Source organism: Narcine bancroftii, chromosome 10 (genome assembly GCF_036971445.1).
Source record: "Narcine bancroftii isolate sNarBan1 chromosome 10, sNarBan1.hap1, whole genome shotgun sequence".
NCBI lineage: Eukaryota > Metazoa > Chordata > Chondrichthyes > Torpediniformes > Narcinidae > Narcine > Narcine bancroftii.
This window is the reverse complement of record NC_091478.1, coordinates 25683959-25711292: the sequence shown is the minus strand read 5'-3', so window position 1 is coordinate 25711292 and position 27334 is coordinate 25683959. Positions and strand designations below refer to the sequence as shown.

Here is a 27334-nt window from a genome sequence, read left to right as displayed (position 1 = left end):
TTCCTAGATTATGAACAAGTGAGGGAGTGAATCAGAAGTTTCAAAGATCACACAGCAGCTGTTCATTACATATGTTCCTCTTCCCGTAGAAGAATAACCATAAATTTTATCCAAGTGGCTACCTTGCCCATTGAGATAATTATTCTGAAACCCAAGTACATACTTTCTAACCAAAGGTCCATAAAGGAGAGTAGAAAATGCATGCACAAGCACCTCATCCATTAGACCAGATATGATTATATTAAAACTATAATGTTTCACTACAAAATTAAAACCAAAAATCACTTAAAGTTTATTATTCCAACCCCCTCCCCCACACAGAGATTAAATAAGGCTGTGACTTCAGCTAATGGCAAGAAAAACCCATGGGGTATTCATTTTAAAATCAGTCCTAACAGGACCAGAATGCAGAACATTTCAATGACATTTTATTGTATTCAGTCATCGCTATAATAACACATACGCTTTCCAATGAGACTTCCTCAAACTAGATACAGCAGCACTGAAAGCTACCTTACGGACAAACAGATGCAGAGATTGCAAGTATTAAATCCAAGTAACTATTCAGTGTGTGCACCAAAACCTGTTTGGCTGCATGTACACCCTGTCAGGGCATACTTTCCAACAGATGCGACTATCTGCCATTAAGTGTTCGAGATTGGATACACCTCCCTCCCTTGTCAGGAGACAAAGTACAATCAGGTTAAGTATAATACACAAAAGAACATAGTAGGCGTGCTTACCAACTAAAGTTCATTGAAAATAGTGCAACTTTCCATGAAGATTTATTCCACTCACATTTCTTCCCCATGAGTGAAGCAAAAGCACTGCACCTCATTTTCCTTAATTGTAACCCAACGTGTTCACTCATTCCACACAGATTCCTTTCCCCACAATAGTTAACTGGCTCCATTAAACAAACAGAACACAATGAAACTAGTGAGGATAGTAGAGCCGATACCCCAAATGATTTGTTACCAAAATATCCCTCTACATCACTTGTATTGCTCAAAATTCGACTAGAATTTAAGTGAAATACTCTGCACGCTTTGTATTCATTAATCATTGTTCAAGCAAAATCTGAGAAGCCAGTTTTAGTGAAATTTGGTTAATGATTTGGTTACAATGCAAAACAAGTCCGATTTAGCTGAGACATTAGCCACCGTTTAAAGATTTATGAAGCAAAATGAAATCTTGACATTTGAGAAGGTAACAGATACAGAGGCCACTTGACTGCATTCAAAGTATCTCTCCTGATTAACCAGGAGTTACCAGGCTGTGAATGAACCAACGGTGGTGAATAAGCAGCAGAAATTCTGCAGTGCCATGCCCAATTGTCAGCATGTTTTGTGTTATTGGTAACTTTGAATGAACCATTCTTACGTCCCTGTCCCTTTCTCTCATTTTATCAAGTTTCAGAGTAGGTCAAAATAATGTGGAGGGTCATGGGGACACTTAATTAGTTCTCATTTCAACTATCCCATATCCAGTCTGCTCTCTAGAAAGTCTGAAACCTATTTTCCCTTTTGCTTCTGATGTGGAAGAGTTGGGAGAGAGAAAGGAATAAAGTTAAGCTTGTAAAAATCACGAAAAGTCACACTTCATACGGTGTCACCCGCACACTCAAGGTGGAGACTGACAATGCCAGATTCAACAAGGTGTACACCTCATTGACAAAGACAGAGGCAAACACTAGTATTGTGTTCCCACTAAATAGATTCAGGCAAGGGAAGGTTGGATCATGTACCAGTAACTGAGCCGTACACTAGGCCCTGAAGCTATCTTGGGAATTAACATAATTGCAGAATAAACAATGTTCAAGTAGCCAAATGACAAAGCATTATACAAATCTCCTGACAATATCTGCAACCATTTCACTTCATTTATTCTGGTCAATACACCTCAAAAGGAGCGGAGGATGTTATAAGCCAGTGGTTTTCAATCTTTTTCTGTCCACTCAAATACCACCTTAAGTTATCTCTTACTAACCACAGAGCACTATGGCATTCTATGTAAGGGATTAAAGGTGGTACTTGAGTGGAAAGAAAAAGGTTGAGAACCACTGTGGAGAAGCTTTTATACCTTGATCACTTGCCTTTAGTACAAATTTATAAACTGCCTCTCACATCTGACCACTATCTTTATTCCAATCATAATTAGGGAGCGAGTTCTATAAAAATGCAGGACTTAGTGTTAAGAATCAGATCATTTGAGCCAGGGAAGCAGTCTGGCCATAACTGATGAAACAATTATTTGTTTGCACCAAGATCTACTTTAATATTTCAGATTTCAAATCCTGGATTTGTCAACAAACATCTCAGACACTAGATTTATTTTGCTCTCTCTCTCTCTTATCAGGAGCCAAAATTTAGTTTATACTTGCCTAAGATCAGTGCTTGCCCAAAATCAGAGTACTTCTGGTTCACCACAGGAGAGATGTGGGGAATCATTTCAATGTTTTGTTTAAATGCATGTAGGTTAGCCAATTGTTCAATCTAACCAAGAAAGAATTTGGCTCGAAAAATCTGTGTTAGCATTTCAGGTAACAAAGCATCTTAGTTCGTACGATAACCATAAATTAAAAAAAATCAGACAGTGTTATTCCCTTCATTATGCAATCATCATTTCATGGTTTATAACGCAGCAGTATAGAGAATCTTAAAAACTTGTGTGTGACCAGCAGCAGAAAGGCAGCTCTCTATTCAAGAGGCATCACTTGGCTTTGAACATAGTTTCCTTTCACTCTGCCCAATATTTGACTTTCCTCACAGCAGCCTATTTGAAAGGAGGTAGCACGTGAAGTCAAGAACAAAGATACCCATCACCTCAACCATGGAACCTGGGAACCAAGAAAGCAGACAGTTTAAAGGAAAAAGACCAGCAGCACCACCACCTTCCACTCTGCTGATCAGAGAAAGGTTTTAAAAATAAAAACGGTATCCTTCTTGGTAGATCAGCAAAGAGGAATATTAGCAACCTAAATAGAAATCTGTTGCGCATACTTGAGTTACAGCAAGATAAAAACCATTAGTGCCAAGAAATGGTGTACTGGAATCAGTGGGCAGCTACAAGACCGTTGTGCAAAATTTCTGCATTAACCATAATTTTGGCTTTTTTTTTTAAATACATCTATACACATGCTATGTTGGCTTCTGATTACAGTGAGATTATTTCTTGATCACAATCAATCTAGCTATGTAGAGTGAATGCCATTTCACATGCATTCTTCTTCCTCCTCCTTGTGAGAAAATAGGTTGGGGAAGAAGGCACAAGAGGGAGGGAGCCACAGATGGGGATTTTGACTACAGAACAGTAAAACCATGCTGCTGATATAAGGCCAAAGGTTTCGAGCCATCAATGAGAAACAATTTGGTTGGTTTTCAGATTGTAGCAAGGCTGCACAGAGCAAATGGAGCAATTATCTTACTTGTTTTCCTTTCAGCAGTAACCCTTGCGCACCCTTATCACAGATTTTCTTCACAACTACAGCATGATCAGTTCTTGTGTTTTGTTTTCCTCCTTAAAAGCAGAAACACACTGCAAATTGGATTTGGAAGGACCATGATTACAGCAAATAATTCCAGTTTCATCATAACCATCGCTCATCATGAAGTACACCTACCTGGTTGCAATTTGAACCAATAACATTTTAGTGCAAAAAAAAAATCCAGTTTTGGGGCTCAGTGAAAAGATAGACCAAAAGAATTCTGTGCCCAAAACACCATAAATTAGCTCAACAGAAGCAGCTTTAAAGATTCCGGTGGGTCCAACCAATAGAGGGCATTGAGGAACAATGGAAAACATTCAGGGAAGGGTGCTTGAATTAAGTGCAAATTGTCCCAAAGAATTCCCCCTCAGACACCAATTCTTTAAGATGTAATCCCATCTTGTGCAATGGTCATACACAGGACAAAACACAAAGCAGACCTTTCTCTTGTTCTCCAGTTGTGACACGAGCCCTCATCAGCAAGAGATACAGGAATTATCAGGACTGTCGACCAGTATATGTTCATGGGGTGGTTTGGTCATGCTACCACCACGTAAAAAATGGTTTCCTGCTCTGGAAGCTTTGTGTGTATAAGTCGCTGCTACGATGATGGCTGCGAGTAGTTTCCACGATGACAGGTGGGATATGAATGAGCATCAGGGGTGACTTCGCATCTTTCAGAGCCTGTGTGAGGTTTAAGATCTTGGGATTGAGATGGGGGAGAGGAATAAAGAGCAGAAGATAAAACAGAAGAGATACATCAGACTGCATACAATGCTAGAGTTTCATCACAAGTTCGTTTCAGTGCCTGTTTGCTTCATACTCAATGAGGAGACGGTTTCAATACCGATTTCATCATATAGAGGGCAGCCAGAAGTAGCGGTCGAAGCAGATAAGAATGTGGCATTTGGACACATGAATATGCAGGGAATAGAGGGATATGGATCAAGTGCAACCAGAGTTCAGTTTAATTTTGGCACCATGCTTGGCATCGACGTCGTGGGCTGAAGCACCTGTTCCTGTGCTGTTCCATTTCAATGTCCCGGACCCAAATCTTACTGGGTGACAGAAATCTCAAAAAAAGATGTTGGGCTTGTGTATCCATGCCGACCTAACACAAAGACTGAATTCAGAAATGCCCAAAACCATTTTCCTTTCTATGGCTCGACCCATTCCAGTAGTTTTTATTTTCAGATTTCCAGCAGTCACATTTTTTTTGCTTTGATAAACTGTCCTTTAGTATAAGTGCCTCACCAAAGTTCTGATTTTCTTCAACACAAGACCAAAATCTTGAAGAGCACAAAATTTTTAGCAGCTCCTTGCCCAGTTTGCCTGGCGCAACCCACTCCTACAAAACCTTTGGATCTGAACATTCAACTAATAGGGACTGCAACTTTTCAGAGGTATGGAACTAACAAAAATCACATCACATTGGTAAAAGTGTAAAGGTTGCATAAATCGCACAGGCATCTACAGATGCAACCAAATTCCTTGCTCAGTAAATAGGGAATCAACCATATTGACACCCGTATGACTGGAGTCATATATAGGTTATTCCTTCGAGAATATTTGTAAATCAGCTTGAGTTTTATTTTAAGGTATCAGTTTCATTTCATTTTTATTGAACCCACTTTTCATTTTCAAAATTAAAAACTTTTCAACTTCTCAACTCCCTTTACATCTTGTTACTTTTGATTACAAATGTTACTACAAGTTCCTGAACCAGATGCAAAATATGCAAGTGTTCAAGGGTGTAAACAAGATGACCACCGTTGGCAGCTCAAATTCTTCAAAGGGAAGAATTGAAGCTGCCTCCTGTGGACATCTACTGGGCATGGACTTTTACACACATGCTCTTCAGTTATAACTTGAGAATTCGATAATTAGATAGGAGGCACCTCTAATTCTGGCTCCCACAGTTTCACAAGGGATAAAAGGTTCTTAAAGAATAACCATAGGATGGATCTGAAAGGGCATTGAGGTATATATTACAGTTTGAGCTTGCAACCCAAGCTAATCATATCTGTGGAACAGAATTAAGGCTAAATCTTTTTTTTTTAATTATTTTTTTATTTTTCACACTGTGAACCATAATCAACCAAAATATATACAAACGTTTCTCATTAAATATACACAGTGACATTTTCTTCCTTTTTTCCCCCTACCCTCCCTCCCCCCTTCTCACCCCCCCCTCCAAAATCAATAAATATTCAACATATACAATAAAACCATTAAACAATGTCATCACACAATGAAAAATAAACAAGAAAAATGTGTCATCTACTTTTACACACTAGATCAAGTCGTTTTGTCTTCTTATCATTTTAGGGGGTTGAAGTCCGAGGTAAGCCCTCTCTGTTATGTTCCATGTATGGTTCCCAAATTTGTTCAAATAATGTGACTTTATTTTTTAAATTATATGTTATTTTTTCCCAATGGAATACATTTATTCATTTCCATGTACCATTGCTGTATTCTCAGGCTCTCTTCCATTTTCCAAGTTGACATTATACATGTTTATGCTACAGCTAAGGCTATCATAATAAATATTTTTTGCACTTTATCCAATTTGAGGCCTAATTCCTTACTTCTTATATTACTTAGAAGAAAAATCTCTGGATTTTTTTGGTATGTTATTTTTTGTGATTTTATTTAATATCTGATTTAGATCTTCCCAAAACATTTTCACTTTCTCACATGCCCAAATTGCATGTACCGTTGTTCCCATTTCCTTCTTACAGCGAAAACATCTATCTGATAATGTTGGATCCCATTTTTTTTTAAACCTTTAGGGCGCGATATATAACCTGTGTAACCAATTATACTGTATCATGCGTAACCTTGTCTTTATTATATTCTTCATAGTTCCAAAACATAACGTTTCCCATGTTTCATTTTTTTAATCTTTATGTTTCAATCATTTTCCCACTTTTGTTTGGGTTGATAGCTTATTTCATCATTTTCCTTCTCTTCCAGCTTAATGTACAGGTTCGTTATAAATCTTTTAATTATCACTGTGTCTGTAATCACATATTCAAACCTGCTTCCTTCTGGTAATCTCAGTCTGTTTCCCAATTTATCCTTTAAATAAGCTTTCAATTGATGATATGCAAACAATATACCATGAGTTATTCCATATTTGTACTTCAACTGTTCAAATGTTAATAAATTACTTCCCAAAAAACAATTTTCTATTCTTTTGATTCCTTTTCTCTCCCATTCTCTAAAGGAAAGGTTATCTATTGTAAAAGGGATTAGCAGATTTTGCATAAATAGTAATTTTGGTATTTGGTAATTCGTTTTTTTCCTTTCTAAGTGGATCTTCTTCCATATATTGAATAAATGATGCAGTACTGGTGAGCTTTTAAATTGCACCAACTTTTCATCCCACTTATTAAGTATATGTTTCGGTACCTTCTCCCCTATTTTATCTAGTAGTTCTATCTTAGTCCAGCCTCGTTTTTCCCTTGTCTGGTAAAAATCTGATAAATACATTGATTGTGCTGCTCTATAAGAATTTTTAAAGTTTGGTAACTGCAAACCACCTTGGTTGTACCTGTTAATTTATCTAACGCTATCCTCTGTTTCCTCCCTTTCCACAAGAATTTCCTTATTATTCTCTTTAGTTCATGAAAGAATTCCTCTGTTAATGGAATTGGTAACAATTGAAATAAGTATTGTATCCTTGGGAAGACATTCATTTTAAAGCAATTTACCCTCCCTATTAACGTTAGCAGTAATTCTTTCCAATGTTCTAAGCCTTCCTGCAATTTCTTTATTAGTAGCTGATAATTTAGTTTGTACAGGTGGCTTAAGTTATTATCTAACCTAATTCCTAGGTATTGGATTGCATGTGTTTGCCATTTAATGGTGATTCTTTTTGAAATTCTGTATAGTCTGTGTTACTCATTGGCATCACTTCACTTTTATTTGCGTTGATCTTGTACCCCGATATTTCTCCATACTCCTTCAATTTCTTTTATTGATATTTCTGGTTCTGTTAAGTATACTATGATGTCATCTGCAAATAAACTGATTTTATACTCCTTCTCCTTTATTTTTATCCCTTTTATTTTATTTTCTGTTCTTATCAGTTCTGTCAATGGTTCTATTGCTAAAGCGAACAGTGAGGGGAATAATGGACATCCCTGTCTAGTTGACCTACTTAATTTAAAATGATTCGATACATATCCATTTACTGTTACCTTCGCCAATGGTCCATTATACAATGCTTTAATCCAATTAATATATTTTTCTGGTAGATTGAACCTCTGTAATACTTTAAATAAATAATTCCATTCTACTCTGTCAAAGGCTTTTTCTGCATCGAAAGCAACAGCCACTTGGCTTCTTATTTCCTTGAACTGCATGAATTAGATTAATAAGTTTACAGACATTATCCACGGTTTGTCTTTTCTTAATAAATCCAGTTTGATCTTGTTTTACTATTTTTTTGTACACAATCGGCCAATCTGTATGCTAATAATTTCGCTATTATCTTAGAATCTGAATTAAGTAGAGATATTGGTCTATATGATGTTGGTGTTAATGGATCCTTCCTTCCTTCCCCGTCTTTGGTATTACTGTAATTATTGCTGTCTTACATGAATCTGGCAGGTTTTGTGTTTCTTCTACCTGGTTCATTACTTCCAGGAGAGGAGGAATTAATAACTCTTTAAATGTTTTATGGAATTCTATTGGGAATCCATCCTCTTCAGGCGTTTTACTATTTGGCAATATATCCTGTATTTCCTCTATTTCAAATGGCTTTATCAGTTTGTTTTGTTCCTCTTCTTGCAATTTCAGCATTTCAATTTTAGCTAAAAACTCTTCTATTTTATCATCTTTCCCCTCATTCTCAGTTTGGTATAATTGTTCATAAAATTCCTTCAAGTTCTCATTAATCTCTATTGAGTTATATGTAATTTGTTTGTCCTTTTTCCTTGATGCCAATACAGCTATTTTAGCTTGTTCTGTTTTAAGTTGCAAGGCTAATATTTTATGTTTTTTCTTCCAGTTCGTAATACTTTTGCTTTATTTTCATTATGTTCTTATCCACCTTGTACGTTTGTAATGTTTCGTATTTTATTTTTTTGTCCGCCAATTCTCTCCTTTTCATTATATCATCCCTTTTTACTAGTTCCTTTTCTATACTTACTATCTCCCTTTCCAACTGCTCTATTTCCCAATTGTTGTCCCTTTTCATCTTAGTTATGTAACTTATTATCTGCCCTCTAATGAAGGCTTTCATTGTGTCCCAAAATATAAATTTGTCTTTCACTGATTCCGTATTTATTTCAAAATATGTTTTAAGTTGGCATTCAATAAACTCTCTAAATTCCTGTCTTTTAAGTAGAATGGAGTTTAACCTCCATCTATATGTTCTTGGTGGGATATCCTCCAGTTCTATTGCTAATACAGGGGTGAATGATCAGATAGTAATCTAGCTTTATATTCAGTTTTCCTAACTCTCCCTTGAATATGGGCCGACAACAAAAACATCAATCCTTGAGTATGTTTTATGCCTTCCTGAATAATGAGTATTCCTTCTCTCTTGGGTGCTGCCTCCTGCATATATCCATAAGTTTCATTTCCTGCATTGATTTAACCATAAATTTGGCCACTTTATTCTTTTTACTAGTCTTTTGTCCAGTTTTATCCAACATTGGATCCAAATTAAGGTTAAAATCCCCTCCTATCAATATATTTCCTTGTGTATATACAATCTTCAAAAAAATATCTTGCATAAACTTTTGATCCTCCTCATTAGGTGCATATATTTTGAGAAAATTCCAAAATTCTGAATATATCTGACACTTTATCATTACATACCTCCTGCTGGATCTATTATTTCCTCCTCTATTTTGATTGGTATATTTTTATTAATTAATATAGCTACACCTCTAACTTTTGAATTACATGATGCTGCCGCTATGTGACCTACCCAGTCTCTCTTTAATTTGTTATGTTCCACTTCAGTTAGATGCGTTTCCTGCACAAATACTATATCTATTTTTTTCTTTCTTCAGTAAAATAGCCTCTTCCTTTTAATTTGGTTATGTATTCCATTTATGTTTATAGTCATATAGTTCAATGTGGCCATCTCATATCCTGTTTACACCTCATTTCCGCTTCCTCACTACCACCACCCTTTTCTCCATTTTCATCTTTCAGTTTTCCCTTTATAAACTCAATGTATGACAACACATTTAAAACATAAAATACTTCAACAACTCCCACATCCAATATTCCCTTAACCCCAAATATCTACCCCCCCCCCCCCTGCTCTGAGTTGTCCTTTATCCCCTGCTGGGCAACCACAACTCCCCTTTCCATTTGGATTGCGAACCTGCTGCAAGCATCAACTGATTTCGCAGTGACGGTTATTCTCTCACCCCCAGAAAACACTTTTTTTCTTTTTTTTTAATATACACACAGATAACAAAGTTCTCCCTTTTTTTCCCCCTTCCTTCCTTCCCTTCTTTAGTTCTTTACATATACATTGTTTTTACATCTTTATATATATTTTATCGCTGTTCTTCATTCTTATTACATCTCTTCATCTCTCCTCCTGTCCTGCAAGCGTTCTGTAAATTCTTGTGCTTCTTCTGGATCCGAGAACAGTCTGTTTTGCTCCCTGGGGATAAATATTTTAAGCATAGCTGGATGTCTTAACATGAATTTATAACCTTTTTTCCATAGGATCGATTTTGCTGTATTAAATTCCTTCCTCTTCTTTAAGAGTTCAAAACTTATGTCTGAGTAAAAAAATATTTTTTGACCTTTGTATTCCAATGGTTTATTGTCTTCTCTAATTTTAATTCCTTGCCTGCTCCAGTACATTTTCTCTTGTCGTATATCTCAAAAATTTTACTAAAATGGATCTTGGTTTTTGATGTGTCTGTGGTTTTGGAGCTAGTGTTCTGTGTGCCCTTTCTATTTCCATTCCTTCCTGCATTTCTCTCGTTCCCAGGACCTTCGGGATCCATTCTTTTATAAATTCCTTCATATCTGTGCCTTCTTCATCTTCCTTTAGGCCCACTATTTTTATGTTGTTTCGCCTACTATAATTTTCCAACATATCAATTTTCTGAGCTAACAACTCTTGTGTCTCTTTAATTTTTTTTAATCACTTTCTTCCAATTTTCCTCTTAAGTCGTTTACTTCCATTTTTACAGACGTTCTTCCACATTTTCTACTCTTTTCCCTATTTCTGTCATGACCAGCTCTATTCTACTCACTTTTTCTTCTGTACTTTTCATTTTTCTTTTCATTTCACTAAATTCTAATGTCAACCATTCTTTTAATGTTTTCATTTGTTCTTCAAAAAAAAGCTTTATCTATATTCTGTCCATCTGTTTTACCTTCTATCTCTCTGTGAAGATCTTGGTCTTCTTCCTCTTCTTCTGTGTCTGTGTTTGTGTCTTCTTTTCTTCTTTGTATCTGTGTCTCTTCTGATTTTTCTGATGAGTAGCTTGTCTCACTTTGTCGGGTCTCTTCTTGCTCAGCCTCTTGCTGTTGGTCCTCTTCTGAGCTGCTCATCTGTTGAGCCTCCTGCTGCTGCTCCTCTTTCCTTTCACCTCGTTGACTTTCTTTCTCACCTGGTACTTCACTCCATCTCCTGCCGCTTTCCTCATCTTCCAGCTGAGAGCCCTGGTATCGGGCGTCCCTCAGCTCGTCGCGTCATGGTTGCCCACTCTTTGTCTGAGCCCCCCTCCTGTCGGTGTTTTCCTTCACCTTAGATTGCACATTTTTGTTTGGCTCAGAGAGCCATTTTTGCAGTCCAACGGTCGGGGGGGTCACGACTCTGCGGGGCTGTCACCAACCTCAGAGATCGGGCGCTCTTCTCCACGACGGCTCCCTGTTCCTTCGTGCATGTAAGGCCTTCTCCTTTCTTTTCCGCTGTCTTTTTTTCCCTGTTGTTTTTACTTTTTCCTTCTTAGGTGCCATTTTCTTTCTCTTCTCTGCAACTTATATTTTGTATTTATTGAACTTTGTCTTTTCTTAACTTTTTTTCTTCTTTTCTGGAGAAGGCTGGTTTTACCCCATTAGCCACTACTCCATCACGTGACTTCTCTAAGGCTATATCTTGAAGATGTAATGGCAGAGATGGAAAACAAAGTTCACATATGGAGGAGCATGCTGGAACATTAATTGTGCCTGTGATCATGTCAACTTGCCAATTTTGAACCTCAGAAAGCCTTGTAAAGAACTTTTTACATCTCACTTTTCAAACTGCACGGAAGAAACATACAAGTGATAGAAATTTCCAAATATTCACGCCTCTAATAATTCTTGAAAAAAAAACACAAAAATGCTGGAGAAACTCAGCAGGTCTTGTGGCATCTGTAGGAGTTAAAGATATATAACCAACATTTTGGGCCTGAGCTTTTCTTTAAGGTATGAGTAAAAAAGCAAGCAAAGGAGGAGTAGACCAACAGACAAAGGTGCTAATGGATATGGAGAAGAGGCCAGGAAAGAGAAAATGTGAGAATTGATTGAGAGGGGGAGCTGGCTCTGTGAATGCAGAGCTGGGATAAAAGAGACAGAGGGAAAAGGGAAGACAGAGAAACAGAGCTATAGGAAAGGAGGATTAAGAGACATTGGGAAAGATGTGTGGGGTGGGCTAACGGAAACCAGAGAAGTCAATATTAATGCCATTCAGTTGGAGGGTGCCCAGACGGAATGTGGGTGTTGTTCCTCCAATTCTCCAATTTGTGGGTGGTCTCAGTCTGGTAGTGCATGAGACCATGGATAGATATGTCTGCAAAGGAATGCGGCAAGGAACTAAAATGGGTGGCCACTCCACTGGGAGATCCCCACTATTGCAGCAGACAAAGCCAAGATCTCCCAATCTGCATCTAGTCTCTCTGATGTAGAGGAGACCACAACGGGAGCACTGAATGCAGATGATCCCTGCAGATTCACAAGTGATGTTTCTTCACTTGGAAGGAATGTTGTAGCCCTAAATGGTGGTGAGGGAGAAGGTGTAGCCACAAGTGGAGCACCTCCTGCGATCACAGGGGTAGGTGCCAAGGGGGATTGGTGGGATGGGAGGAGTGGAGTCACATGGGGAGCAGTCCCTGCGGAAGGTGGAGAGAGAGGGGAGGAGCAGGGAAGATGTGTGTAATGGTGGGATCACATAGTAGGTGCCTTGTCAGAGCACAACTTCCCAGGACCACTTTCAATCAGTCTTTTATTTACAAGGTTGCTATAGTTCAATAACTTGAAGGCAATCTCAGAAGATACAAGCAGTGCCTCACCTGCCCTCTCATGACAGAAATTTGTTTGTAGAACTGTCCTCGGTCAAAACCAGGATCTTTCTGCAAAAGGTAGAATTATAGTTTAAAATGGCACAAATCCCTCACATCCTGCATACAGCAGGTCAATAACTAAAATCAATGCATAAGAATTCCACAGATGAAAGCTTACAAGCTATCCAAAACTAATCAGTGCATGAAGTTAAAAGACAACAGAAGCAGATGCTTCCCAATGTCTCCACAGAACATTAGCTTTTGAAACTTCAAGGAAGGCTTCAGAAGTGAACAGTAAACAAGTTATTCCACATCAAAATCCATGCTGCATTAAAGGTGAGTCTCAAACTAGTCTTTGGAACTGCATGTATGGCCTCACCATTTTCATAGCAATGCAAACAACAATCGGTAACTGAGCATCAAATGTCGTACTTCCACTGAAGTCTGACAAGCAGACCACCAAAATAAGTACTGACAGTACACAGCAGAAATTACTCTCCAGACATTTTAATTCTTGAGAGGAATATTTATATTTCTGCAAAACATTTTCTAATGAAAATTCCATTATCAAACTGCTTCCCACAGTGGTTTTTTGGGTTCTGCACCAAATTTGTTTAGCTTTAACATGGTTATAAACTTAATTCTGCCACTACAAAATGAAACACAGACTCTTGAGGTAAGGAATAAATCGCCCTGTACTCCTTTGCTCATCTCCAGTTTCACTGCTCACTGTGAAATCTGTAACATCTTAACAGTTAGTGCATTGCGGAGAGTCAAGTTCCGTTATCTTCTGATAGCCAAATGCATCTAGCACAGGATATACTAACCTTGAAGAGCTCATAAAGATCCTCTTCTAGATCTTTTATGAAATTTGGGTCAGAAATCTTTGGAAGAACAAGATCCTTAATTTCCTGGGAAAATGGTATCTTTGCTTGAGGTAGCCAGGCCCAGTAAAAAGGATCTAAAAAAGGTAAAAAGAACTTTCCTATCCTTCATTTCTTACAAATATTCTTGCATGTACAATCAAGCCACTTGATCACGATAAAGCAACAATGGTCACAGTCCACGTCTCCCTCCAATTGGAGGGATTATAAACATCTCTGTCTGTCCCATTTATTTTGTACAAGGTCATTAATACCTTTTGATCCCTTTAGTTGACTTTTTCACTCTTACTTGAAGACTACAAAGCCTATCGAAACACCTTCTTTGCCTCTGAGTCAATTTCTGTCTCATTCAACTGCTCCAAATCTCTCTGGAGTGAAACACGAAAGTCTGCACACAAAATAGCTGGAGGAACTCAGTCTGTCTCGCCACATCCAGAGGAGGTAAATATATTACCAACATTTTGGCCTGAGTTTCATACCTTGAAGAGGAGCTCTGGCCCAAAACAGGGGTTACGTATCTTTACCTCCTATGGACCCTGTGAGACCTGCTGAGTACCTCCAACATTTTTGTGCAAAACTCTCTGGGGTCAGTTCAATTTTTTTTAATGCAAAATGCTGTTTAATAATCTTACTGTTCATTTTTAATTTCAAAAACAAAATTTCACCCTTCTTATAACAAAATTCAAAATACCATTCCCTTAAAATGAAAATGCTCCACTTAAACTGTACCTGTACAACCCCTTTATGTTCACGTAACATGACATCTTTTACGTTTCATTTTTTTCCCCCAATCCCTGCACACACCCAAAAACAAATAGTATCAGCAATGAAAAGTTCTGGATAGTCAAGCCTTTCCAGAAGGCTGTTCAGCCCATTGGAAATAGATCCAAATAAATGGCATTAAATGTATCCAATCTTTCCAGTATCCTCAATTTCTACAATATTTCAGAAAAATTAAACAGCAACTTGAAAACAAATGATTGAAATGGAATAACCAATAAAGTAGTGGTTAATTGATGAATAAAATTAAAGTACTCTGAAATCATGACAAGATTAACACTGACCTAGAAATTTTTAACTTCTTGCCCAGAGTCAGCACACGCTCTGTTCTCTCTGCTGCCAATCTGGAAGGAGGTCTAAGTGCTACAAGACTTGCACTACCAGGTTCAGGAACAGCTGTTACCCCTCCACCATCAGATTCCTCAACAACAAACTCAATCAGGGGCTCATTTAAGGACTCTTTTGCACTTTATTGACTTTATTCTCTCTGAATTACACAACTTGTTTACATTTCTTTATCTGTTTACATGTGTATATTGTATAGAGGTTTTTTGCATTACTAATAAGTGGTAATTCTGCCTCACCTCCAGTAAAAAAGTATCTCAGGGTTGTAGGTGATGTCATGCATGTTCTCTGACAATAAATCTGTTCTGGAGCACTAACAGCAAAGGGTAGAATCAGATGACTGAGATACCAAAGAGAATTTGAATAAGAGATGATACATTTCAAGGAGGACTAGTCTGCAGCATAACAAGGAATGAGAGGATTGGGGTTAATTGGATAACCCTTTCAAAAAGCCATCATGGAAAATGGCTTCCTCCTGGAACTGCGAAACTCAGCCGATTTCCTCAGCATTGCATGAGTATAATACATGCTCCAAATCTTAGTTCACCTTAAACTACTTCTAATTTAAAGGAAAGAGCTTTAACATCAAGCAAAATTTATACAAGATATAATTGACCAATTTTGTAATTACTTCCAGTAATATATTCATAATTCAATAACAAAATTCACAAAATAATCTCGATACCTCACTACTGATCAAATGACCTCTGCTGCAATTTCAAGCCACATTCAATACTGTTCAATGGAGAAAAGAGACTATAGATGCTAGAAATGTTTTTGTACTAATATAGGGACATAAGTAAAACAAAATCTGCTGCAGGAACTCTACAGTGATACAGCAACCATGAAGGGAAATGGACAGTTGACGTTTTGAGTTGAAATCCTGCTGTAGGACCTCCATTTACAAATATTTTTTCAAATTCTCTCACAGGTTTGTTTGGCTATTCAATTAACCTCTGGCAAGCCAGATGTCAAAACCCATGCAAACATCCAAAATAAAATTGGTGACACTCCCAACTAAGTGAGCCTGATATTATTCTGCTTCGTCCCAACAACTGCAATTTGAGTTACTTACATGCCCGCCAAGAGTCTGGGTGTTTTAGAGGGAATGCCAATCCATTGTCTATTGCTGCAATCTTTATAATGGGGTCTTCCACTACAACCCAGTCAGGATCCTGCAAATAGAAACAACATATGCTTTATAAATTTCAAATATTAGCCGATTTTCAAATGTTATTTCATAACACATTACATAATTAGAGACAGGGCTTTAAATTCCACCTTCAAATGGAACCTGAAGGTTGAGTAGAAGGTTAATGGAAGAATTTTTAGTAGTGTAGGTACACAGAATCTTGGGATCCAAGTTCATAGAACTCTCAAAATGCCATACAAGTTGATGGGATGTTTAAGAAGGGTTATGGTTCATTGGCATAAAAGAGCCATGAAGCAATGTTGCAGGTCTATAAAACTCCTGTTAATCTACATTAACTTGTGTTCAGTTCTGACTGCCTCATTATAGCAAGGATGTGGAAACTTTAAAGAAGATGCAGAGGAGATTTACCAGAATACTAGCTGGATTCAAGAATGTCGATGTGAAAAGATCTGAGTAAGTTGCTTTTTTTTTTGCTTTGGAGTGATGGAGGGTGAGAGATGACTTAATATGGATGTATAGATGGCAATGAATAATACCAGGGGAAATTTGTTTAAGGTGAGCGGAGGAAAGTGTAGTGGAGATGTTAGAGGTAGGTTTTTTTAAATAAATAAGAGTGGCGAATACCTGTATTGCACTGCCAGTGTAATGGTTAGGGCTGCTACAATAGGGATATTTAAGACTTAGATAAGATCATGGATCTAAGAAAATAGGGAGGGGGTAGTTTACGGACTGAGAGGGGGAAGAAGGGTTAGAATAATCATGGAGTATGTTTATATAGGTCAGTACAATGTTGTGGGCCAAAGGACTTGTACTGTACTATGTTAAACAATTTTGATTGGTGGCTCACAAACTTGTGTGAATACAGGAGTAGAGCCCAGCAAGATTCTGATCTTGTTTAACTGTCTTGATTTCAAATGAGGCAGTGACAGAGACTTACATTTTGCATCAGCTCAATATCCCTGTAACTCCACCCCAGTTCTGAAGGGTAAAAGTCTGTTGGGATTCCCACTTAATAGTATTCCAATGGCTACAAAGAAAATACTACTATGCAAATTGATGAAATGGCAGATTAGTTTGCAATACTCACCTTCCCCCCCTCCCCCAGTACAGCCCACTGATACATGTTAACAAAGCTTGCATCTACATATAATGAGATTTTCATTTACAGACACAGGCCCTGCAGAAATCTAAAGGAAGCAGTCAGGCACACATTAATAAAGCCATAAAACAGAAAAACAACCACTCTGCTTTATTTCTAGAGGAACAAGACTTAAAGAAAGAAAAGTTATTCTGAACATGACATCAGGTTCAGCCATACAATATTTTCTACATACAGTAAAATCGCCACAACCCAGAATTCAAGCAAACAGGCAGCCTCAAACAACCAGCAAAAAAAACAGAAAATAAAGATTAAAAAAATGAAAGCTTAAAATTGGCCCCGCCCCAGCAGTCAGTTGGCCAATCACGCAGCATGCAATCTCAAGCAACTAGAAAATTCACTTATCCAGCATCTACCAATCCAAGTAGGTGGTAGATACTAGGGGATTTACTGTACATCTGATAAGCATTGAAGAGTGATTTAGGAAGATGATACCTGAAAATGTATCCCTACAAGTACAAGATTAGCACATTGTGCTGGTTCTATAAGGCAGTAAGAAAAGTCTGTGGGGTAATTACAATGTCTTTAATACAATGAAAGATTTTGCAAAAGTAGATCAACTTTATTGATACTATTGGCCACCAATTTAAGAGTTAACATATAAAGAAAAATTCTTTACTCTGAACATTCAGAACTTGCTTTGACAGTTGATAGTCGAGGCAAATTGGACTTAAGAGACTGGATAAATGTAAGAGAGAAAGGAATACAAGAATGTTTTGATAAAGTAAGGCAGCGAAGGATGAGAGGAGATGCAAATGAAGCACAAATGCTGGAAGGCAAGTTGAATAGTCTGATCTTGTCTTTAATTTGTGAAGTTATAAATAGTCTACAAAAGGACCTGGTTCTAATATTAAAGACAAAAAAAACATTTACTCACCCTCGAACTGGCCCCATCCATAGGACAGTCGTATTTAATCAGCCAGTTATCATTACCCCGATCTATGGAAAGAGAGACTATGGTTTGTTGAATGTATGCTGCCTAGTAGTAGTTCAACTCTCATATTAATATTAACATCTCCTGGAATTCCCTGCATAGGGTCAGAGGACAATTGAACCATTCATCCAAATGGTTAAGTTCTTTCAGCATAAATCAACAATTGGAACAATTGCATTAGATAAAATTATGATGGGCTCAAATATACCCACTAGACCATTTGGAAAAACAAGTTTTTTTATTTTTTATTCCACAATATAGATCACATTATTCAAGATATACACATTTCTCCTTTCAAATATATAGTGTCGTTTTCTCCCCCCCTCCCCCCCCCACCTCCCCCTCCATCCATTCAAAACTCTGAGTCCAAGATACATCAAACCCATCAAACAATGTTGTCACTCAACATTAACGAACAAAAACTTCCACTGAGTCAATTCTTTCCATTCTCTTTTCCTTTTGTCATTTTAGATGATAGATGTCCCGGTAGGTTTTCTCTATTATATTCCATGTACGGCTCCCATATTTGTTCAAATAATGTTATATTATTTCTTAAACTATATGTTATTTTTTCTAATGGAATACATTCATTCATTTCTATATACCATTGCTGTATTTTCAAATTATCTTCTAATTTCCAGTTTGAAATAATACATTTTTTTGCTACAGCTAGGGCTATCTTAACAAATCTTTTTTGTACACCCTCCAAATCAAGTCCAAATTCTTTATTTTTTATGTTACTTAGGAGGAAGATCTCTGGGTTTTTTGGTATATTGCTTTCTGTAATTTTATTTAATATCTGGTTTAGATCTTCCCAAAATTTTTTCACCTTTCCACAAGTCCAGATTGCATGAATTGTTGTTCCTATTTTTTTACAACGAAAACATCTGTCAGATACTGTTGGATCCCATTTATTTAACTTTTGAGGAGTGATATATAACCTATGTATCCAATTATATTGTATCATACGTAATCTCGTATTTATTGTATTTCTCATAGTTCCTAAACATAACCTCTCCCATGTTTCCTTTTTTATTTTTATGTTTAGATCTTGTTCCCACTTTTGTTTAGTTTTATCATTTATTTCCTCATTCTCCTTTTCTTGTAATTTGATATACATGTTTGTTATAAATTTTTTAATTATCATTGTGTCTGTAATCAGATATTCAAAATTGCTTCCTTCTGGTAACTTCAGACTACTTAAATAGGATTTCAATTGGTAATATGCCAGCACTGTATCTTGAGTTATATTATATTTATCCTTCATTTGTTCAAAGGATAATAATTTATTCCCCGAAAAACAATTTTCTATTCTTTTAATCCCTTTTTTCTCCCATTTTCTAAAAGACAGGTAAAACCAGTATTTCTAATGGAAACTTTTAGCCATAGTCATATTGGAGGTTAATATAGAAACATAGAAAATATGTGTAGGAGTAGGCCATTTGGCCCTTCAAGCCTACACCACCATTCATTATGATCATGGCTGATCAGTACTGGTTCCTGCCTTCTCCCCATACCCCCTAATCCCCTTGGTCACAAGGGCCAAATCTAACCTACACTTAAATATTGACAGGGAACCGGCCTCAACTATTTCCTGTGGCAAAGAATTCCACACATTTACCACTCTCTGAGAAGAAATTTTTCCTCATCTCAGTCCTAAAAAACTTCCCCCTTATCCTTAAACTATGGCCCTTGGTTCTGGTTTTTCCCAGCATTGGAAACAACTTTCCTGCGTCTAGTCTGTCTAAACCCTTAAGAATTTTATGTTTCTATAAGATCCCCCCTCAATCTTCTAAATTCCAGAGAATACAAGCCTCGTCTAATATAGATAAGATACATGTAGAATAATAATTTTGATTCTGAGAAATGACATGACTATTCATGGAATTTACACCAAGTAACAACATTGCTTACATATTTCCCTCCTCTAGTCGTCACTCCACAAATATAAAAGTCAAATGTATTCTTCAAAACCACTTGTGCTGGCCTTTCCAAGGAGGTAGGAAGTCCAGTTGATCTCTGAAGGGAAATTAATCACGTTGCAGAAACTAGCTTAAAAACCACGGACGTTACCATCAGCTCATCCACGCAGCCATTGAGTGAATAAATCTCAGCAATTATCCGAGGAGGGATAGCGGAGGAGATTGCGTTTAATGTCCATTTTGTGTCAAATTGGTGCAACTGAATAAATTGCCAACAGCTCACTAGGTTAATCCAAAACCTGAACTCAGTAGACAAGGTGCCTACTTTTGTCAAGCCAGCCTCTATTTACGGTGAAATTCTGAAATCAGGATTGTGTGTTACATTGCAAGGAGCATTGAATATACAATGGAAGACAATACAACAATCCTTAGGGCACTGCCAACATTTTCTGAACTGACTGCTCTCTCCATTTACTATCCGATGAAACACACCAAAAAATAAGTCATTTGTATTATAACGTTCAAATGGGAGAACACATCCGGAGAAGGATTTGGTGTGGGATGTATTGTTAAAAATGATGAAGGACATACACTTTATGAAAGCCCTGAAGAAAATCATTCTCTAATCACATTTGCAACCCGTATAAGGAAACTTGATCTGCCGAGTTTCACCAGCACATTGTGTATTGTGATGGACCCAAGTGTCTAGAGACTTTCTTGTTTTACAAAAAACACACAAAAGCTGGAGGAACTCAGCAGGGCAAATAAAGGCACTGTTTGACCGGCTGAGTTTCTCCAGCTTTTGTGTTTTTTTTCACTTAACCACAGTGTCAACAGAATCCTGTGTTTTACCCCTTCTTGTTAAACATTTGCCCCATTTATATCAATAAAATAAATTCTCTTGTAAATCCTAGCCAATTGATTACCATTATTTTATTTCATGTTAGAAATGTTTTCCATCCCACTCCTTCCAAGCTACAATCGTTTTAAAACAGGACTAATGTATCAGGCTGGTATGTTTGAACAAACCCAAAATACAGATGCTGCAACTTGAAAATAAAATTTACATTCAGAAGATCTGAAACAGTTATTGTTTCGGGTCAAGGAGAGGAAATAGTTTTAAGATGCAGGGAGGGTGGGAGAGGGTTGAAAAGGATAAATGAAAGGCAATGGTTATGGCAGGGGTGTTAAAACTTGCCTAATGCAAGATCCACATATGATAAACTGCAGATGTCTGAGAGCCGCAAGACATGAAAAATTATTACATATAGGTTTTTAATCTTACATGCTCATTTTGTTACAAAAGTTTTACATAAATATTAAGAAATACTACATGTATGTAATCATATTTATTCAGGTATATATGTTTTAAACTGCTAATTTGTATTAGTTTCAATAATCAAAAAGTATGCACACTGTATTTACTTGTGAAATAGTTGAATATTGTGGACCAATTTTTAGGGTAAAATTTAGGGGGTTGACCATTACACACATACTAATTTTGACCGCAGTAAGTACCTGCATCGTTTGGGGCGTCAGGAGCTCAGATGGGTGGGCGACTGGAGACAAAACTAGGGGTGTCAACTTTTACTCTTGTATATATGGTGTATATACCAAATATTTTTAATCGCAAGGTATATCCACTAAAACAACCATTATGAGCACTGGCTCATATGATTCCCGTCTCAGCAAACATATTTCCGCAAGCTACACATTAAACACCAAAGAGTCGCATGTGGCTCGGGTGGTTTGGCCAGCCCTGGGTTATGGTGACTCTTTGCTTGCCTTACAGCAGACAAAAGTTGAAGTATATAATAATACATTTTTATGTATTATCATATGACAATAAAAGGAACCTTGGGTATCTCAAACACCGTGGAGCCAAGGTTGTCACGATGATGCAGTTTATAAAGCCCTATGGTCGTGAGATTGGGACGGGGGGAGTTAGAGGAAATAAACAGGCACATGCACAAACTAAGTGCATATGTCAGAAGTACATAAATCAAATTCTGGTAAAGCACTAGAAATTTCTTGCACTAGAAATTTAAATCCTTTCTTTTCCAATCTTTTTATTATTATTATAATTTATAAACACATACAGTTCAAAGAGATATGAAAAATACATAGTAAATAACGAATTAATACAGAGATATTAAACAATAATATTACAGAATAAAAATATATCATTAAAAAAAATTTAAATCCAATCATGTCAAAATAATATTTGCAATGCTATGTCTGCAAGTAAGAAGCAGCCTCAAAATTGCCCAAAGTTGACAGAATGATCAGTGTATACCCATGTTTTTTTTTCTTCTTTGGCTTGGCTTCGCGGACGAAGATTTATGGAGGGGGTAAAAAGTCCACGTCAGCTGCAGGCTCGTTTGTGGCTGACCAGTCCGATGCGGGACAGGCAGACACGATTGCAGCGGTTGCAAGGGAAAATTGGTTGGTTGGGGTTGGGTGTTGGGTTTTTCCTCCTTTGCCTTTTGTCAGTGAGGTGGGCTCTGCGGTCTTCTTCAAAGGAGGCTGCTGCCCGCCAAACTGTGAGGCGCCAAGATGCACGGTTTGAGGCGTTATCAGCCCACTGGCGGTGGTCAATGTGGCAGGCACCAAGAGATTTCTTTAGGCAGTCCTTGTACCTTTTCTTTTGTGCACCTCTGTCACGGTGGCCAGTGGAGAGCTCGCCATATAATACGATCTTGGGAAGGCGATGGTCCTCCATTCTGGAGACGTGACCCATCCAGCGCAGCTGAATCCCCAATACCCATGTAGACAGATACAGATGATGTAACAAGGACAAGTAATGCAGCAAGGGAAGAATAATTTCAAAAAAGCACTGACCTGTGTTTCTGATGATGTAGTCCAGTACTACCAGCCTCTCAAATTGGAGTTGCAGCTGCTGATTGGTCTTCTCGGGTAAAGGCTCAGCCTCAAACCTGCGCAACCAATAGTCTGCATCTCTATAGCCTTTGACAAACAACTGGAAGGAACCAACCTATGAAAAGGGTGGGAGAAAATTCTTTTCAATTTAAAAACTAAACTTAGAAGTGAGGAAAATATTTTCAAACACTCTTCAACAGCTGCTCGTCAATAACAATTTTTAAAAAAATGACAGCTGCAATTTCTTTTCCCGAGGCCTGGAGAAGATAATTTTGGAGAAGCAAAGGGTAAGATAGAGACATGTTAATGGGACAGCAACTACAATTGGAAATACACAATAAGCTAGAATAGATGAAGCAGTTTTTGGACTGAAGACAGTTAGAATTAAATATAAAAATGGATGTCAGATGATCCTGGTGCTTGGTGTCTTTAGAGTTTTCAGGGGTGAAGTGGGAGAAACGTTAACAAGATCACAAAATATCAGAGCAGAAGGAGGCCATTTGGCCGTTGGGGCCTGCTCTATCCTTTAAAGTGAAATAATCATCATACAGTACAGAAAGATGGTCACATTTTTACTTAAATCAGCACTTTGTACCTTGGGAGGGAGGCCTATTCGGTGAAACCGTTGCCCTACTTTTGGTACTTTCTCGAGAGCCAGTTTCTTCCCCCGGGATTTCACTCTGTCAATTGCATTGTAGTTGAAAGTTTCACTTGCTAAATGTACTACCTGGAGAAAGGGAGAACCAGCATTAAAAACAGCAGGTAACTTTGACCCTCAAACCCACCAGGTAGCCGTTGTAGATTTCACGAATACGCCATTTAGCCCTTTTTGTCCACTCCATATTTCAATAAGATCATGGTTGATCTATTACTGATATCCCTTGTTCCTGCACTAAGCTCACATCAAACCAGTTCTGTGAACTCCTTTCCACAAATGCCAACTTTCTGGATAATCAAATGCAGTGAAGCCATTTTGTATGGTAGTGTATCACCCGAGGACAAAAAGTTGCCAAGATTGCCATGTTGAAGTAACATTCATTAAAATTAAAATTTTACATTAAATTAAATTTTTAATTTAGATATACAGCATGGTAACAGGCCATTTCAGCCCACGAGTACGTGCCACCCAATTAACCTACAAACCCCCCCCAGCGTGTTTCGAACGCTGGGAGGAAACTGGAGCCTCCGGGAAAACCCACGCAGACACAGGAAGAACGTACAAGCTCCTTATAGACAGTGTGGGATTCAAACCCAGGTCCCGATTACTGGTGCTGTAAAGGCATTGCAGTAACTGCTATGCCAACCATGCTGCCTATTTCACAGGAGCTTTTATTTCATTGGGTTTGCAAGAATTTGATGCCTAGCGAAGTCTAAAAATGTACAATATTTGATGCATTTTTGTGGACTTGAGCAAGTCATGGACTCCAAAAACAAATGGGATTTTGTATTTTCCCCTTTAGTAGAAAGAAAAGGACAAGAAGCATTAGAAACTAAAGTAGATGCAACATCAATATTTGTACTCACTCTAAAATAGCAAAAGACACCATAATATACATGTAGTGCTTTTTAGGGCTAGTGAGGCAGTGAAAAATCAGAATGATTGTGGGCTCAAAACAATAGATCTGAGGCACTGATGAACAATGTTCACAAAAAATCTCCCTACAGGTTTGCACAAAACTGTGCACTTGCCTTACCCTGATTTTCCAAACAATTCATCAGATAAACCCCCAACAATTTAGTGGTGTCCAAGCACAAAGAACTCCAGCCATCAAGTCTTTTCAACAGAGCCATGCAATCTCAGAGAGGGACTGGAAAGGAAATAGTGAAATTAACTGGATGAGAGCTAAGGTTTGACACCTAAGCCTGTAATATAAATTATCTGAAGACCTTTGGTAATGGTTTATCAAGGTGAAAGCTGAGCATTTGTAGAGAGAGTGTAATGAATCCCACCTTCTGTTCTATGAGGGGAAATCAGAAATAAAACTTAAAACAGAAAAGAGACCATGCACATTACCTAAAGCCTACCTTAGTTCTCGGTACTATATTAAGCCCCAATTTCTGGTCCACCAGGCTGGCTCCAGCCTCCGAGAGATAGCCCTGATTGAGAACAAGACAGTCTCTGCCAAAGCAACACGGACAGCAAAGCTTCTGCAGCCATTTGGTCCATTTAGGATTCAGATGTCCATATGGTTCTTCATTTTTAGGCTTAAAAACTCCAATAATGTTCTGTAGGTAGAGAGAAAAACAGTCCTGGTAAGACGCTTCTAATACAAATCTCCTTCAGTGTGGTTCTTCAGAACCAGACATTAATGAGTAAGTACAGTAGAATTAGCCTTGCTTCCATCAGAAAAGCAAATCCACTGCTCTATTGTCTTTTAAAGCTTCGAATTCAGTGGGAAATATCGCAGTTAGAAGATCAAAGAAATGCAAGACTTTGCTCTCATTCATGGTTACATTTCACCCAAGTACTAAATTCAAACAAAAGGAAAAGAGGCAGAGTTCTTGCCTTGACAGCATTAATGCCAGGTCATGCATATTCTTGAACCTATTTCTTGGCACACACGTGGATTCCCCATGTACTAAACAAACAAGTCTCAATACAGCAATCAGCTTGAAATCAAGCCCAGTTTCCAGTCCACCCATTAAGTGCAGTCCACAAAAATAGCTATGCAAGCCAGCCCATTCCAGGCTCATTGATTCAAATGAATCCAGCAACCTCAGGAATTTTATCCCTCTAGCTCTCTGATGTGTCTTCAACACATCTCAAATCTGCTAGTTAGATGTGAAACAAAATCATTGATCTGCATTTACGTAGATTTGTGACTAAATTAACAAGCTTATCTACCTTCTGGAGACAAAGAGTGGCATGTGAAGATATTCCTTTCACATTCACCAGTGCTCATGCTACAATTCTCTGTCACCCTCTTCCCTCAATCGACCTCCTTCTGTTGATTAAAACTGACATTTACCATCATTTGGAGGTTTCAAAGATTTTAACAATTAATTCAGTTCAAATAACTAAAGAGGTCACAAACCTTTTCATGGCTTTTATACAGTTTTAACCATGCAATTTGTATAATAGACCAAGCTCCAATCTTTACTTGTTGAACCAATTCTCCATCATGTTGCTCCATGACTGGACAACCTTTACTTAAATACATCACATCGATGTTCTACCATTCTAGAAATCCTTTCCTGTCCCAAATGCAATCTCCAGCAATGGAACTGAATGAAACACATTTTGATAGCACCTTTTATAATTTGAGGAACTCCAATGCACTGCAGAGGTGAAGTACTTTTTAAAATTGTCAATATTGGAGTACAGGAAATGGAGAAGTCAATGAATACACAGTAGGATCTCAAAATGAGATGACCAGGTAATTTGTTTGCAATAGGCATAGATAAATAAGTAATGGCCAGGCCACTGAAGAACATAGAACCTAACGGCAGAAAAGACTCTTTGACCCATAATCCTGTTCCAACCTATACAAACTTGCTTCTCTCACACCTATAACCCTCTATTTTTCTTGCATTCATGTGCCTGTCTAAAACCTTCTAAAAATAAACAGCCCTCATGTCTCCCCAAATCTTTTGTCCCCTCACCTTATACAGATGTCCTCCGGTATTTGCAACTGTTGCTCAAGGGAAAAGGTGCTGGCTGCACCCCATCCATGCCTCTAATAAGTCACCTCTCATCCATTTTATTGAATATTTTATTTTAGTTTTTACAGAGTTACAAAGTCCAATAAGCAAAGCCATCCACGCACATATTCATACCCAAAGTCCGTATTCGTCCTCATCCCCCCCCCACCTGCCTTAGCAAATACATTCCAAAAACTTATCTCTATCCTAATCATTGTGGGGCACACGATCCCTATCAAAACCTGCAATGAAAAGAAATAACAGTGGTAATGCCATTCAAAAGAAAACACTAAAAAGAAAGGAGCTCAAAGAAGAAAACTAGTGATCTGAAAAGGGCAGGTGCGTCATCTGCGCCTTACCATTTCCATAATCACACCTCTGGCCTTACGAGGATAATTTAACCTTATCCCTATTTAAAAGTTGGGGGGGGGGGGAGGGATCAATGTTTCTGAGTGCCAGTACTGCAAGTAAGGTTGTCATAAATCTAACGAATATGTCATGTTTCCTCTGTAGGTTATATGTGATTTTTATCCAGGGGAATGAAACTCTAGATTTCCATATTCCATCATGTGGTATTTAGCTGGGAATTGGATTTCCATGAAACCGCTATACACTTCTTGGCTACCACCTAAGTGAGTTTCATGAACAAAATTTGGAATTTAGTCAATCTAAATTGCACTTCTCCAATATCCCCCAAGAGGAACAACTCTAGATCCTGTGGAAAATCCACTTTTGAAATTTTTTTAGATATCCCCAGGTAGAGTGGACAAATGATCACACCACACCTTAAACACATTTCTGAAATCTTCAACTTTGAGTTATTTAGTTTCTGAGGTGTAAGGTACAACTTGTGCAGGAAATTATACTGGTGTTGACAATTTCCATCACACTGTC

General features: G+C 37.8%; 1 protein-coding gene across 5 annotated transcripts in view; it reads right to left on the bottom strand.

The window, feature by feature from the left end:
- pi4k2a (phosphatidylinositol 4-kinase type 2 alpha) overlaps positions 1-27334 on the bottom strand; it is a 54111-nt gene that overhangs the window by 14858 nt on the left and 11919 nt on the right. The window contains exons 2-10 of one of the 5 annotated variants that reach the window (XR_011345444.1): positions 24824-25024; positions 23394-23525; positions 22760-22913; positions 17940-18001; positions 15826-15925; positions 13569-13702; positions 12751-12810; positions 3928-4189; positions 409-3519 (exon numbers count right to left, since the gene is read on the bottom strand). Coding sequence is in view for 3 of the 5 variants with exons in the window: in XM_069900263.1 (XP_069756364.1) it covers positions 4031-4189; positions 12751-12810; positions 13569-13702; positions 15826-15925; positions 17940-18001; positions 22760-22913; positions 23394-23525; positions 24824-25024 (1002 nt within the window). In the remaining 2 variants the exon portion in view is untranslated. The other 4 variants (XR_011345445.1, XM_069900263.1, XM_069900265.1 and 1 more) reach the window with 4 other exon arrangements.